The following is a 14,872-nucleotide window of genomic DNA, read 5'->3' as shown; positions in this document are numbered from 1 at the left end:
ATTTTAGATTCCACATATAGGTGACATCATACGGTATTTGTCTTTCTCTTTCTGACCTCCTGCACTTGGTATCTCTAGGGAAGGCACCTTCCTTTTCGAGAGGATGGGAGCATGTCAAGGCAGTAGGCAGGTCACACCTCACACTCCCGGGCTGGGGTAAAACAGAGGAACCACGTGGGGAGAACGGCAGCCATTGCGTGGCGAGGGATGACGGAATGGCCACAGGCGGGAGAACAGCCCACGCAGGGTGGCAGAGCAGAGCGAGGGCAGAGGGTGAGGAAAGTACAAATCCAAAATTGCCCCCGCCCCCGGTGAGACATCTTCGAGAAAGTTAACGTAAAACAAGTACCGCAGAACACGAATGGAATTATGTATCATTTCCGTGAAGACTTTCAGCTTGCACCTGGTTTAATGACTGGGGGAGGTATTTAAGGTGGGGGCTGGGAGATAACTACGGCCCTGTGATAAGCAGAAGGAAACACGGGTGTCCCGCGTTTCAGGAACCTCGGGGTCCTCGTCTGCTCCTCCATGTGTGACATCGGGGGCATCCTCACCCCCTTCCTGGTCTACAGGCTCACCGACATCTGGCACGAGCTCCCCCTGGTGGTTTTCGGTAAGAAACCCTCAGAGATGTCCGAAGGAAACCTGTCTTTTAGGGGTCTCCATGTTTCTACCTCCCAACTAGTGCTCTCCTTGCAAGTAACTACTAAATGTGACTAGTCATTGGTACTACTGTTAGTGTAACACTAGTGTTACTAACAGCATTAGCAGCCGCTAACACTCAAGCCTGGGAACCCACGAGGACTCACGCCCGTAGAGACGCAAAGTCCAGGGCGAGTGAGGTGGGGGTTTCCTTGAAAAAGACCCTGTCCCCTCACTGATATCTGCCTCCTTGTCCAGGAACTCAATCTTTCTATCTCCTCTAGGCCCAGACATTGGAAAATCTAAACTCTTTTTACTTCCTTACTTCAAAAGAAGCAGTTAAAATTTTGCAGAGGGCAATTTCAACACCCGGGGAATAAAGACCAAGACTGGGAAAAGCAGAATTCCCTGGCGGCCCAGTGGCTAAGACTCCGCGCTCGAATCCAGGGGGCCCAGCTTTGATCCTCGATCAGGGAACTAGATCCCACATGTTGCAACTGTAAGATCCTGCATGCTGCAATGAAGGCCCAGTGCAGCCAAATAAATACATTTTTTAAGAAAGAAAGAAAATGCGTTAGCATGACAGGAACGCCTGTGGGGGTGCTGGTGCCCCGTCCTCAGGTTCCTCAGCGATTAGATTGAAGGAGCTAGGGCAGTCCTGCCGACCGACCCTGAAGGAGGTATGGGTGCTGAGTCCACCCTTCCCAGACCAGCTGCAGGAGAGAATGGGAGGGATTAACCTAATCATCACCACGTCTGGAACCCTAAGTCTGCAGACTGAGAAGGGCTGGGATCCTGGGAGGTTCCATTCACCCAGTATCCACTGCCTCTTCCCCCAGCGGCAGACAGAGGAACAGGTGCCCTCCTGGGCATCCCGGCAGACACGGCTCCAGATCCATACACGTAATTTCACCCTCTCAATGTGTCAGCCCCCGGGGTCTCCATGCACCCACTCCTGTCTTCTTTAAGACTCCTTTTGAGTCTTTGTTTTAATTTGACAGAAATGGAACGCTTTCCCCACAGGCATACAAGACAGTCTGGGGGAGGAAGGGGAAGACTATCTCAGACGACAGCAGGGGGACAGCAAATGGCTTTCCCCCAATCCTGCATGTTGTCACACCCACGTGTCTCTGCTCATTCCTTCTGCTCGAGGGACTTGTGAGGGCAGAAGCTTCCACTGTTGTAGATTTATCAGCAAAAACTCCAAAGCATTGAGAGAACTCACCCTCGAAAGAGACCTGATGAATGTTTCCTTGTTCCAACTTAATAACAACAAGATGGCCAAGTTGATAGAACATGAGGTCTCTATCCCGAGGTAGGCAGAGTGGCTGGGAGCCCTGGGCCCAGACTCCTTCATCTCCCAGTACTGGCCGAGGGGCCTGACCCCAGGACCCCCTTTCCATTTGGGGAGCACGTTCTGGTCTCTTCCTTACACTCCAACCTCGGCCACTCCCCTAGGTTGGCAATGAGTGGTCCACGGATCTGTGGTATATTTCTGGGTAGAAAATAGATACTCCTTAGTATCTATTTTGTTTCTGTTAGTACCACTTAACAACAACAAAAATATGCAAAGTCCAGACCCAGAGGAACTCCCCAGACCTAGACACTCCTTTGGGCCCTGTCTGTCAGTCAAAAAGATAAAGGATTTTAAGTGCATTTCAAATTTGAAGTAAGCAAAGTGTTAGTGGCTCAGTTGTGTCCAACTCGTTGTGACCCCATGAACTATATATAGCCCGCCAGGCTGCTCTGTCCAGGGGATTCTCCAGGTGAGACTACTGGAGTGGGTAGCCATCCCTTTCTCCAGGGCATCTTTCTGACCCAGGGATCAAACCCACGTCTCTTGTGTCTCCTGCATTGGCAGGCAGGTTCTTTACTGCTAGAACCACCTGGGAAGGAGACAATTCCCAATTTTATATGGCTGGTAGTTTCCTTCTCTCCCCAGCTTTTAATAGCTAGCAGGAAGCAAAGCGAGCAGCTTTACACTTTTTCTTTCTCTTTTCGCACAATAATGGTGTGCAAATTGTGCTCTAGTAATAACCGGAAATGGTCATCTAGAAGCTTGAAAACCAACACACAAATACATTGGAAAAGTTCATGCCATGGGCCAGGCACTTTTCTAAGCACCTAACAAATATGGACTCATTTCAGCCTCATAACAAGCATTTGAGGTGGAGACACCATCCCACATTCTGCAAAGGTGCCTGGAGTATTGGGAGATCATGGAACTTCTCGGGCTCTAAGACCAGTGCTCGGGGAGTCACCACTCAGGGTGTCAGCACCCTGGTGCCCAGAGCTACAGGCGGTGCCCTGAACTGGTGCACTGGAGGCCTGTATTTCTATTTCAGTTTTAAGGCTGCAGAAAATGGAGTCCAGCAGGCATTTTTTTGAAACCCCCAAATAGTGAAAAACCCACATCCTACTTCTTGCATTCTATGATAGGAAATATATAAAGATGTACCCTGGTTCGATTGATGGGTCAGGAAGAACCCCTGGAGGAGGGATAGGCTGCCCACGCCAGTATTCATGGGCTTCTCTGGGGGCTCAGACCGTAAAGAATCTGCCTGCAATGCGGGAGACCTGGGTTCAGCCCCTGGTTTGGGAAGAGCCCCTGGAGGAGGGCATGGCCACCCACTCCAGGATTCTTGCCTGGAGAATCCTGTGGACAGAAGAGCCTGGTGGGCTATAGTCCATGGGATCACAAAGAGTTGGACACAACTGACTGACTAAGCACAGCATAGCACGTGTGTTTGTGTGTGTGTACGCATGTATATATATATATTCCGTGTATATATATGTATTTGTGTGTGTATATATATTTTTATGTATATTTAAGTATATATATATGGTATTTTTATGTATATACACACATATATACATCTATATACATTTAAAGTCTATATATAGATATACGTAAAAAAATACATGCATATATACATAAAGATACTATATATATAAAGACTATATATAAATGTATACATTTAAAAAGCTATATATATTAAAAAGAATATATATATATGAATCACTTTGCTGTATGCCTGAAATTAACACAATGTTGTAGATCAACTATACTTAAGTAAAATAAAAAATAAAAAGCAACAATAAATAAAAATAAAATTAAAAGCCTGGCTATACCATTTAATGCTGTTATGAAGTAATATGTGATTCATTACTTTTATTTGCTAGTAACAATCCAAGTTTCTAACTCATTTTCATTACTAAGTGCTTTATGTTGGCAGGGCTATATTCTTTCTTTTCTTAGCATTGTTTTTTTTTTTTTTTCAGAGTTATTTTCTAACTCTAAACTATCTTAATATCATGGCAATGTCCTCTAGCCTAGAATAACTTTGACTCAAAATGCGAAGTATTTCATTTCCCTATAAGGAATTGTAATTCAGCGGAGTTTGGAACGGGCGAAATATTTATGATGGGGAACAGGGCAGTCTGAGATGGCAAAGGAATCTGTAAGTATAGGAAATCATCAAAAAAATTTTTTTAAGAAAGAAGGGGAGTTCTAATTACAGAAAGGGCATGCATCAACCCTGAATGTGATCTTTGCCTGTTTGGTTTTCAGCTGTGGTTGGCCTGATTGCTGGAGGACTGGTGCTGTTGCTCCCAGAAACCAAAGGGAGGACTTTGCCTGAGACCATTGAGGAAGTTGAGAACATGAAGAGGTAGGGAGTTGAGATTACTTCATGAACTATTCCATACATGTTTGGGGAAAACTCTGTAGCTGGCTGGAAAGAAAGATGAGGTTGAATCTATCCCTCACACTGTACACGGAGATCAATTCAAATGAAATCAAAGATTAAAATGTACCAACAAAGAAACAGTAAAGGAGAATGAAGATATTATAGGAGAAGATCTTTACCTTTTCACAGTGAGGAAGACTTTTAAAATCTGACCAAAAATATCCAGGGCCCCTTAGGGAAAAAAGTTCCCCTTCAAAAAAATTCAGAACTGTGTTGAAAAACTTCCATAAGCTAAAAAAAGATAAGCAAACTTAGAGAAAATGTTTACTCCTCCAAAAAGGGCTAATTTTCCTCATGTATAAAGAGTACTAACAAATTCATACGAAAAATCACTCAGTAGGAGAAAATGGACAAAGGACTTGAATACATAATTTAGTGAAAAGAAGAAAAAAAAAAACAGCTCTAAAATATATTAATATGCCCAATCTCCTTCATAGTAAGAGAATTGCAAAGTTACCCTGCACTATAATTCCCTGGGATTGTCAAAGATCAAACTGCTTGAAAACATCCAGTGGACCCTTGAACGGCACAGGAGTGAAGGGTGTCAACCTCCTATGCAATCAAAATCCACTTACTTTCAATTCCCCCAAAACTTAACCACTAATAAGTAAGTAAGTGTTAGTCACCCAGTCGTGCCTGACTCTTTGCGACCCCATGGACTGCAGTCCACCAGGCTCTTCTGTCCATGAGATTTTCCAGGCAAGAATACTGGAGTGGGTTGCCATTTCCTTCTCCAGAGGATCTTCCCGACCCAGGAATCGAACCCAGGTTTCCTGCACTGCAGGCAGATTCTTTACCGACTGAGCTACGAGGGAAGCCCCAACCGCTAATAATCAGAAGCTTATGAATCACATAGGGCGGTTCAGACATATCTCGTATGTTGTATGTATCATATACTGTGTTCCTACAGGAATCTATAGAAAAGAAAATGTTATTAAGAAAATCATAAGGAAAATAAAATACATTTACAGTGCTATGCCGTGTTTTCAGGCTTCTCAGGTGGCATTAGTGGTAAAGAACATGCCTGCCAATGCAGGAGACGTGAGAGATGCAGGTCCGATCCCCGGGTCTGGGAGATCCCCTGGAGGAGGGCATGGCAGCCCACTCCAATATGCTTGCCTGGAGAATCCCATGGACAGAGGAGCCTGGCAGGCTGAAGTCCATAGGGTCGCACAGAGTCAGACACGACTGAAGCAGCTTAGCACCCACCTTGTTTATCAATTCTGTAAATTTATAAGTTTACATCATCTGTTTATAAGACAAATCATCTATCGGCACCTACATGAACACTTTCCTATATTATACGAAACACTGTAGGACTTCCCTGATGGCTCAGTGGTAAAGAAGTGGCCTGCCAATACAGGAGACGTGGGTTCAATCCCTGATCCGGGAAGATGCCACAGGCCACAGGCCACCAAGCCCATGCGCCACAACTACTGAGCCTGTGCTCTAGAGCCTGGAGACCACGACTTCTGAGCCCACGTGCCACAAATCCTGAAGCCTGCATGCCCTAGAGCCCGTGCTCCCCAAAGAGAGAAGTCACCGCAATGAGAAGCCCGCGCACCACAAAGGAGAGCAGTCCCTGCGCGCTAAAGCTAGAGAAAAGCCCACGCAGCAAGGAAGACCCAGCACAGCCAAAACTAAATAAATAAAATTAAAAAGAAAACACTAGATTTTACATGTTTTAATAACAAGTGACATCAAAAATGAAACTGCTGCTAAGTCACTTCAGTCGTGTCTGACTCTGTGCGACCCCATAGACGGAAGCCCACCAGGCTCCCCCGTCCCTGGGATTCTCCAAGCAAGAACACTGGAGTGGGTTGCCATTTCCTTCTCCAATGTATGAAAGTGAAAAGTGAGAGGGAAGTCGCTCAGTCGTGTCTGACTCTTGGCGACCCCATGGACTGCAGCCCACCAGGCTCCTCTGTCCATGGGATTTTCCAGGCAAGAGTACTGGAGTGGGGTGCCATTGCCTTCTCCACAAAAATGAAAAGATAATGTAAAAAAGAAACCCATGTTTATTTACAGATATAGTGATTCATGGGCTTCCCCAGTGGCTCAGTGGTAAAAAAAAAATCCACCTGCCAATGCAGGAGACACAGGTGTGATCCCTGGGTCGGGAAGATCCCCTGGAGGAGGAAATGGCAACTCACTCCGGTATTCTTGCCGGGGAATTCCTATCGACAGAGGAGCCTGGCAGGGTTGTGAGTTAGACATGACTTAGCGACTGAATCTGGGCCACCATGCAGTGATTCATGCACTGATACCGAAGCAGTATCTATGTGGTTGCTTTATGGCTGCCTACTGTAATCAACTGATGCTATTGCCCTCCGCTGCTCACAGCAGCCTAGCCTATACACGAATGGATGCATTAATATGAAGTTTTTGTGCCATACGGTATTACAGTCATATTTCATAATACAGTACTGGAAACATTTGTTACATTTAAAAAAAAAAAACACTTACCTGTGATGATAAGCAGGTTCTCCAGTACGATCGAGAGAGGCATAATGTAAGATAATGTAATTCTTTGAAAGCAAAATTATAAAACAATAAGAAAATGAATACATTATTAATTAATTTTGTATTAAATATCACTCACCTTATGCCTATGTAGGGATAGACTAAAGTCTGTGCGTACATGCATGCTCAGTTGCCTCAGTCATGTGTGACTCTTTGCAACACTGTATTTCTCCAGGCTCCTCTGTCCATGGGATTCTCCAGGCAGGAGCACTGGAGTGGGTTGCCATACCCTCCTCCAGGGCATCTTCCCGACCTAGGGATCGAACCAGCGCCTCCTGCCCTGTAGATGGATTCTTTACTACTGAGCCACCAGGAAAGCCCAGACTAATGCCTGCATATACTTTATGCATTCATGATGTACTTAACTTTTTCTTAGTTTTTTCAAAATTTCTAGGCTACATGTTTCATCTGAGAGTTTTTCAAATTGTCACAAACTGCCAAAAAATTTACAACTTCTTTTATAGAAAAAAATCCACATGTAAGTGGGCACATGCAGTTCAAACTTGTGTGTTTAAGGATCAGCTGTACTGTGCTGGTAAAAGCTGCGGAGAGACAGGCAGTGTCCTTGAAATCTTTCTGATGGGCAGCATGACAATAGTATCAAAATTGTATATGTGTTTACTTTCGTATACAGCAATTCCATACTTGTAGAAATTTATGTGTGTAAAATGGTGTTTGTACAAGATTATTCATTAAAGCAATTTTTATGTATCAAAAGAGTGAGTACAACATAAACGTCGATCGGCTGGGAGACCAGTTAGGTAAATTATGGTATGTCATTCAGTAAAATTCTCCATGGTTATTAAAAAGAACGAGGCACCTTGATATATATACACTGATAAGGAAATTTTCCCAGATGCATTATTAATGGGGAAAAAAAGCAAAACATAGAAAGGTATATAATCATTTGGGTACAAAGAGCAAAATACATGTATGTGAAACTTAAATATATATTAAACATAAATATAAATTATATATGCAATTGACTTTATCTCTGGAAGCACATGCGTAACATTGATCGTCTATGGAATTAGATGGCTATGGGATATAAGTGGAAGGGAGACTCTTCAGTGCATACTTTTTGCACTTTCCGAACACATACAATTCTGTTTTAAAAGTAACCTTAAAAAATCAAAAATAGAGACTTCCCTTTTGGTTGGTACCGTGGATAAGAATCCGCCTGCCAATGCAAGGGACACAAGTTCAATCCCTGGTCCAGGAGGATTCCACTTGCCACAGAGCAACTAAGCCTGTGGGCCGCAACTACCGAAGATGCACACTCTAGGGCCAATGAGCCACAACTACGGAGCCCGTGTATCACAGCTACGGAAGCACTCACGCCCGAGAGCCAGGAGACTGCGGCCACCGAAGCCTGCATGGAGCAACTACTGAAGCCCATGGGCCTAGAGCCTGTGCTCCACAGCAAGAGAAGCCACCTCAGCGAGAAGCCCCACGGACCGCAGCTAGAGAGCTGCCATCGCTGGCCGCAAGTGGAGAAAGCCCAAGCACAGCAACAAAGACCCAGTGCAATCAAAAATGAATAGATAAAACAATTTTTAAAAATCTACATACAGAGAAACATATGTGACACACCCCCCCATGAATCTGTTTCTGTGACATGCTTAGCTATAACTGTTTGTTTTATCCATAGTCCATTTTCAGCCCACTGATGCCATGAACTGAGCTGAATTGTACCCATGCTACAAACCCTTCACATTTCACATATTCAGTACTTGGGCAAAGGTCACAGCAGAAGAGTCACAGTGGTCTGAGGCTTTTTCTAGAACTTGGAAGAGGCTTTGAATTCAGCCAGAGGTCATACCCTAGCAGTTGATGGGACACTGGGCTCTCAAGAGCCTTGCCTGGCCCACATAATTTTTTTAAGTGGGAAATTCCGCATAAACTGAATTTCTAGAATCTGTTTCATTGTTTTAAATCAGAGAATTGGGAAACACTGAGCAGGCAGTTTCCTCCTGTTGACAGTTTGGAGGAGCTGAGTGGTGACAGCTCTGCTCTTTGAAGGGCATGCCTGGGGAGCCAGCCACAGGCCTGCCTTCCCTATGCTTGGTGCCTAGAACACTTCTGTTTTCCATCTGGTGAGTGTGGACCTTTGAGTTTGAGAGCCTTGATCTTGATCAACCAACCCCCACAGATCTTGTCCAATGCATCTTACCGTGCACATGAGTGCCTCTCCTGGAGGACAGAAATTCTACATCGGTTATGGTCATGTCCCTAGAGCTAAGCATAGTCTCTGCACACAGAGAGCAGGCGCTCTCCAGATATTTGTAAAATAAATGCAGAGCTCCTTCTACAGCACCCCTATATGGGGCGCCCCTAGATTTTCCCCTGCCAGTTCCAGTGTCAGCAAGGCAGCAACATGTGATGGTGAGGAACAGGCCAGGGCTGATGCCAGAACCCAGCCTCTGTACACTGACTCAATTGAATCTCAGAGACAGAGTTTTGGGGTAAAGTAGAAGAGAATAGCTTTTTTTGCAGGTACGCAGCAGAGTCCAGGGCAGCTAGTGCTTAAAAGACCAAACCTTCCTGAAGATTTTCAAGGAAACGTTTGTAAAACAAGGTGAGGGAAGGGGGTTATGGGGTGTGTGACCATCTCATGGACATTCTTCTGATTGGTTGGTGGTGAGGTACTTGGGAGTCAGCATCATCAACCTTCTGGTTCCAACCAGTCTGAGGTCTAGAGTTTATGGGCAGCATAGGCAGTTTCTTCCATCTGGTAGGGTTTCAGTATCTGCAAAACAGCTCAAAGGACATGGCTCAGAATATTATCTATAGCCCTTGACTTTATTTAATGGTTAAAGTATTATTTTGTCTTGCTTGGCTGTTTTCCTTTTTTTCTGCATTTTCTCACTTCTCTGATTAAATTTATTCTTTGACTAAAGTTTTTCTACAGACAAAGGCAAGTGGAGGTCATGGGTGGGTGTCTATTCTGGAAAGGCTTCATAGGGTCCTGCTGGGCTATGGGTCCTCATATTTCCTATCATGTTATCTTCTCTCCACTAGGGCTCAATTTTTCATCCGTCAATGGAACAAGAGTTCCTATTCATTGAATTTTTGTAATGATTAAATGGGACTTCCCTGATGGCTCAGCAGGTAAAAAAATCCACATGCAGCACAGAAGATGTGGGTTTGATCCCTGAGTCGGGAAGATCCCCTGGAGAAGGAAATGGCAACCCACTTCAGTATTCTTGCCTGGGAAATCACATGGACAGAGGAACCTGGTAGGCGGATAATGCATGTAAAGTGCCTGGCTGGCTGTTAGTAAATGTTCAATAACCACCAGGACTATTCATAGAAGTTTTCACAGCTGTTTTACAAAACAATAAAATAGGTACTCAGATGGTTTATTGGAAATCAAATTTTTAAATATATGCTGAATGGTTTTGAGACAGGGGAGTAAAGCTCAGTGATACACCCATATGCCTGTACTTGAAAGAATTTTCCGTTTTCATCAGACTGGTTCAAAGCAGGCTAAAGAGATATTTTGCAATATTATTCCTATTGTTATTTTATATTCTTGCTGACTATGCCATCTGCAAATACATCTGTGAAGATTTGCACTTTTCTATCCTCTCCATTGTGTAACCCAGTTCACCTTTCAAAGACAGAAGAGAGATGAGTAGGGTTCAGAGCGTGACAGGAGGAGCATGAGAAGATGGAGACTGAAGCCGAATTGGGTGGAGGCTCCCATGCAGAGAAAGATGAGGAGGGGCCAGCTGGCGGGAGGTAGAGGCACCCAGGAGAGGGGGCAACTGTAGTTGGCACCTGGGGTCAGGCACGCTTCTCACTAGGTGTGGAGAGCCGACCCAGATAGAGTGTGCCAGGCACTGAGTGAGCATGGGCAAGACCAGGGAGGACAGGAACCCCACCACCACTCAAGTTATTCAGTCCCTGAGCCCATCCTAGGTACAGAGAGCCTTCTGACTTACTAACATACACCTTTTTCACCCCTTCAGCCTGTTTCCTTTCCTGTAAAATTGAGCTGCAATAGCTTACATGTCCTGATAGCTTTCATCTAGTGCTTTGCAAGCCCTTCTCCTGTATCACCTCATTTAATCCTTGCAACAACCGTAGGCAGTAGGTAGTATTATTAACCCCATTTGACAACAGAATAAAAAAGAGAGATTTGCCCAAAGTCAGTAAGTAACAAAGCCAAGGTTTTAATCCTGGCAGCCCAAGGCCAGGGTTCATGGACACACCTCACCCCAGAGGGCTGAGTTCACGAGAGGGATGAAGCGTGCAAGGTGCCCTGTGCAGGGCTGCCTTCAGTAACCAGCACCCTGGCTGTTCCTGCTGCTGCTGCTCCTGCGATTGTTGTTGCTGCTTTGCTGCTGTTGTTGTGGCTGCAACAATAGTTTTTGCTGCTGCTGTTGTTGCTGTTACTATTTCTGCTGCTGTTGTTACTATTACTGCTGTTGCTCTTGCTGTTGCTGTTATTTCTGTTGTTGCTGTTGTTTCTGTTGTTACTGCTATTGCTGTAGTTGTTGCTGTTGTTGCTTCTGTTTCTGCTACTGCAGCTGCTGTTGTTGCTGCTATTGCTGCTGCTGTTGATGTTGCTGCTATTGCTATTGTTGCTGTTGTTTCTGTTACTGTTGCTATTGTTACTGCTGTTGATGCTGTTGCTGTTGTTGCTGTTACTGCTGCTGATGTTGTTGGTGCTGTTGCTGTTGTTTCTCCTGCTGTTGTTGTCACTGTTGCTGTTGTTGCTTCTATTGCTGTTCTTGCTGCTGCTGCTGTTGTTGCTGCTACTGCTGCTGTTGTTGCTACTGCTGTTGCTGCTGTTGTTGTTGCTGCTGTTTTTGCTGTTGCTGTTGCTGTTGCTGCTCTTGCTGATGCGTTTGTTGCTGCTGTTGTTGCTGCTGTTGTTCCTGTTGTTACTGCTGCTGCTGTTGCTGCTGTTGCTGCTTCTGTTGCTGTTGTTGCTGCTGTTGCTTCTGTTGCTGCTGCAGCTATCATTTTTGTTGTTGCCACTGTTGACAGGGAGGCCCTTGGAGCTTGGTTGTTGAGCTTGGGCCCCTGCATCTGGAGTCTGACAGGACTCCAGAGCCACCTGGATTCAGGCGAGCTTCTGCGCCTCTCTGTATCTCAGATGGATCCAGAGACTGAGGCAAGACTAAGCCCCCCCAGGTGGGGGGCATTCTATGAGGAGTTGGAGGACCCAGGAGCAGCCCCAACCTGGATTTCAGTATTATAAACACAAACACGCCAAGAGGGTGTGGCTGGGAACAGCAGAGTGAAGAAAGCAGTATTTTTACATCAATGTCAGCAAGACCCTCATAGTAACAAAGACAAGATGACTGAGAAAAGTTGCAATTTGAAAAAATTTCTGAATTAATTTTTATTTGTTCCTTACTTTTACTGAAAAGTCAATAATCTTTGGTAAAATGGTTTCTCAAGTCCTATTTGTGGAACAGATGATAACAGTGTCTATATTTTGCATTCATCTAAGTGATAGAAAATCAAATTTAGATATTTACTATGTTCTCTATTACAGAGAGGAGTGGAACACCTTGAATAAAGAATGTGGGCCAGTCCCACTCCTAAGAGAGCACTTTAGGAAAGACTCCATCCACATTAGCTGCTCACAATGCTCTGTCCATTTTCTTTTGGAGCATCACCACAAGGAACACTTGGCAAGACTGATCCTGGACAAAGCTCATACTCATTTGTTGCTCCATTTTTCCATTATCCACTTTATCTTGATTTTCAGTTCCTCATAATCTCTTTCTCCTCTCTCCTTTTTTGTTTTATTATTGCAGGTCAGGAAAAAACAAGGAAAAGATGATTTACATTGAAGTCAAGAAACTAGACACTCCACTAAATTAAGAAGAGAGAGCTGCTCTAGTTTGCTTTGACGATAACAAGGCAAGAATCAGAGATTTCTGCTCTCCCCACAAAGCCTATACATGTCAACCTTACTTCTGTTTGGACACTATTAACCTCGATCTGTAACCAAATGGGGTCTGTCGTACTGCTGTATGAAAATCTGCCTCTAGGATGAGGTCCTGCAGTCTTCACTTGCTTGAACACTTCCGACGACCTCATCTTACATAGGTACCTTAAGAGGGGATGCCAGTACTCCTCTGGACCAGATATTTCCAGAGTAGGTTCTAGAATATCTCAAGGGAGAAACAAAAAGTCTGTCTAGGAAAGAAATAGCTTACACATAAAAAGAATGTCAAGATTTTATCATTTAAATCAGCAGAAATCTGGCTACAAGTTTAGGAATGAATTGTAAAGATACAAGGCCCAGGAGGATGAAACATAATAATGAGTCAGGTAAGATTTACTGATATGAGTGCTCTTACCCAAGGTTCTAGACTTAATGTGCTGGCTGGAGCATCTAGCATCAGCTCCAACAGTTAGCAGAAAAAATATATTTCCACAATTTGAAATAAAGAGGACTTATTAGGCAAAAGCATAATCCAAGAGACATAAAGTGAATGACTGACTGATTGATGTGACTACACAAAACAAGGCTAAATTAAATGAGGCTGGCTGTTTAACACACCCCAAAAGTAAATTTAATGGATGAGTGACAGATTCGGGGAAATATTTGCCACATATAAAATATTAAAGGGCTAATATCCAAAATAAATAAAAAGCTACTAAAAGTCAATAAAGAAATGATAATCCTTTAGACAGACCATAGAAAAAAATGGTTCAAGAATACAAAGTTATTTATAGAAATAGCTTTAAAAAATGGTTAGGTTTTATATATATATAAAGGTGTATATCCTCACTGTTAGGGAAATATTAATGAAATATTTTCACTCTTCAGATTAACTAATAAAATTAATAAAAATAAAATTGAAAATATCAAGTATGGATGAGGATATGAAATAACTTTCTGCATTGCTGGCATGCATGAGTGGATTGGTTCAGTCTTTAAAAAGCAGCTTGGCAGTGTTGTGCACATATTAGAAATGTGCACGTCTGGACCCAACAATTTCACCACTAGGTATCTATTTTTGAGAAACACTAAAGTGTATACAGATTCATCTTGGAGGTATTCATTGCATCATTTGCTGATGAGAGCAAAAATTGGAAATAACCAAAGTCCTTGTATGTGAGGAATGCTTAAATAAACTATGGTATATCAACTCATCAGTTGAAAAAGAGTGAAAATGATATATAGCTACTCCATATAAAGACCTTCATGGTGAAGGGCTAAGGTGAGTTTTGGAATAAGGATGTAGAATAAGGATGTAGAAGGCAATGGCACCCCACTCCAGTAGTCTTGCCTGGAAAATCCCATGGGCAGAGGAGCCTGGAAGGCTGCAGTCCATGGGGTCGCTGAGGGTCGGACACGACTGAGCGACTTCACTTTCACTTCTCACTTTCAAGCATTGGAGAAGGAAATGGCAACCCACTCCAGTGTTCTTGCCTGGAGAATCCCAGGGATGGCGGAGCCTCGTGTGCTGCCGTCTATGGGGTCACACAGAGTCGGACACGACTGAAGTGACTTAGCAGCAGCATGTAGAAATAATAGGATGTGCATCTAACTAATGATCTGGGGGGAGCATGGGACTGCAGTGCACAGGAATGACTAGAAAGATTTTACTTTTTCTGCAATTCTTGCATTTTTACTTTTCCATGTGCTGATCTGTGGCATGCTCATGCTGGTTTAAAAAATAAATGATTAACTGGGAAATAGTTTGATGGTTTCTTTAAAAACTAAACATGTACTTACAATATCAGTCAGCAGTTGCCCTCCTGGGTATTTATCCCAGAGAAAGGAAAACATACATCCACACAAAATGCCATACACAATTGCTCATGGCAGTTTTTGTCTCTAGTTAAACAAAATCTGGAAATAATCAAAATGTCCCTCATACCAAAGAACACTCCTCAGCAAGAAAAAGGAACAAAGCAACAAGACACACACAACTTGAATGGATCTCAAGGGTGCTAGGCTGACTGATAAAGGCCAGTCTCCA

General features: G+C 43.8%; 1 protein-coding gene across 1 annotated transcript in view; it reads left to right on the top strand.

The window, feature by feature from the left end:
- The window catches only part of LOC128053363 (solute carrier family 22 member 2), a 30,544-nt gene extending 17,786 nt beyond the window's left edge, over positions 1–12,758 (top strand). Inside the window, exons 9-11 of the mRNA XM_052645877.1 lie at positions 501–613; positions 4,214–4,313; positions 12,692–12,758. Of these exons, the coding sequence (XP_052501837.1) occupies positions 501–613; positions 4,214–4,313; positions 12,692–12,758 (280 nt within the window). The remainder of the gene's footprint in view (positions 1–500; positions 614–4,213; positions 4,314–12,691) is intronic.
- The last annotated feature ends 2,114 nt before the right edge of the window (positions 12,759–14,872 follow it).

The sequence above is a fragment of the Budorcas taxicolor genome, chromosome 9, assembly GCF_023091745.1.
Source record: "Budorcas taxicolor isolate Tak-1 chromosome 9, Takin1.1, whole genome shotgun sequence".
Taxonomy (NCBI): Eukaryota; Metazoa; Chordata; class Mammalia; order Artiodactyla; family Bovidae; genus Budorcas; species Budorcas taxicolor.
Note: the sequence above shows the minus strand (reverse complement) of the source record. Positions and strands in the feature narration are given on the sequence as shown.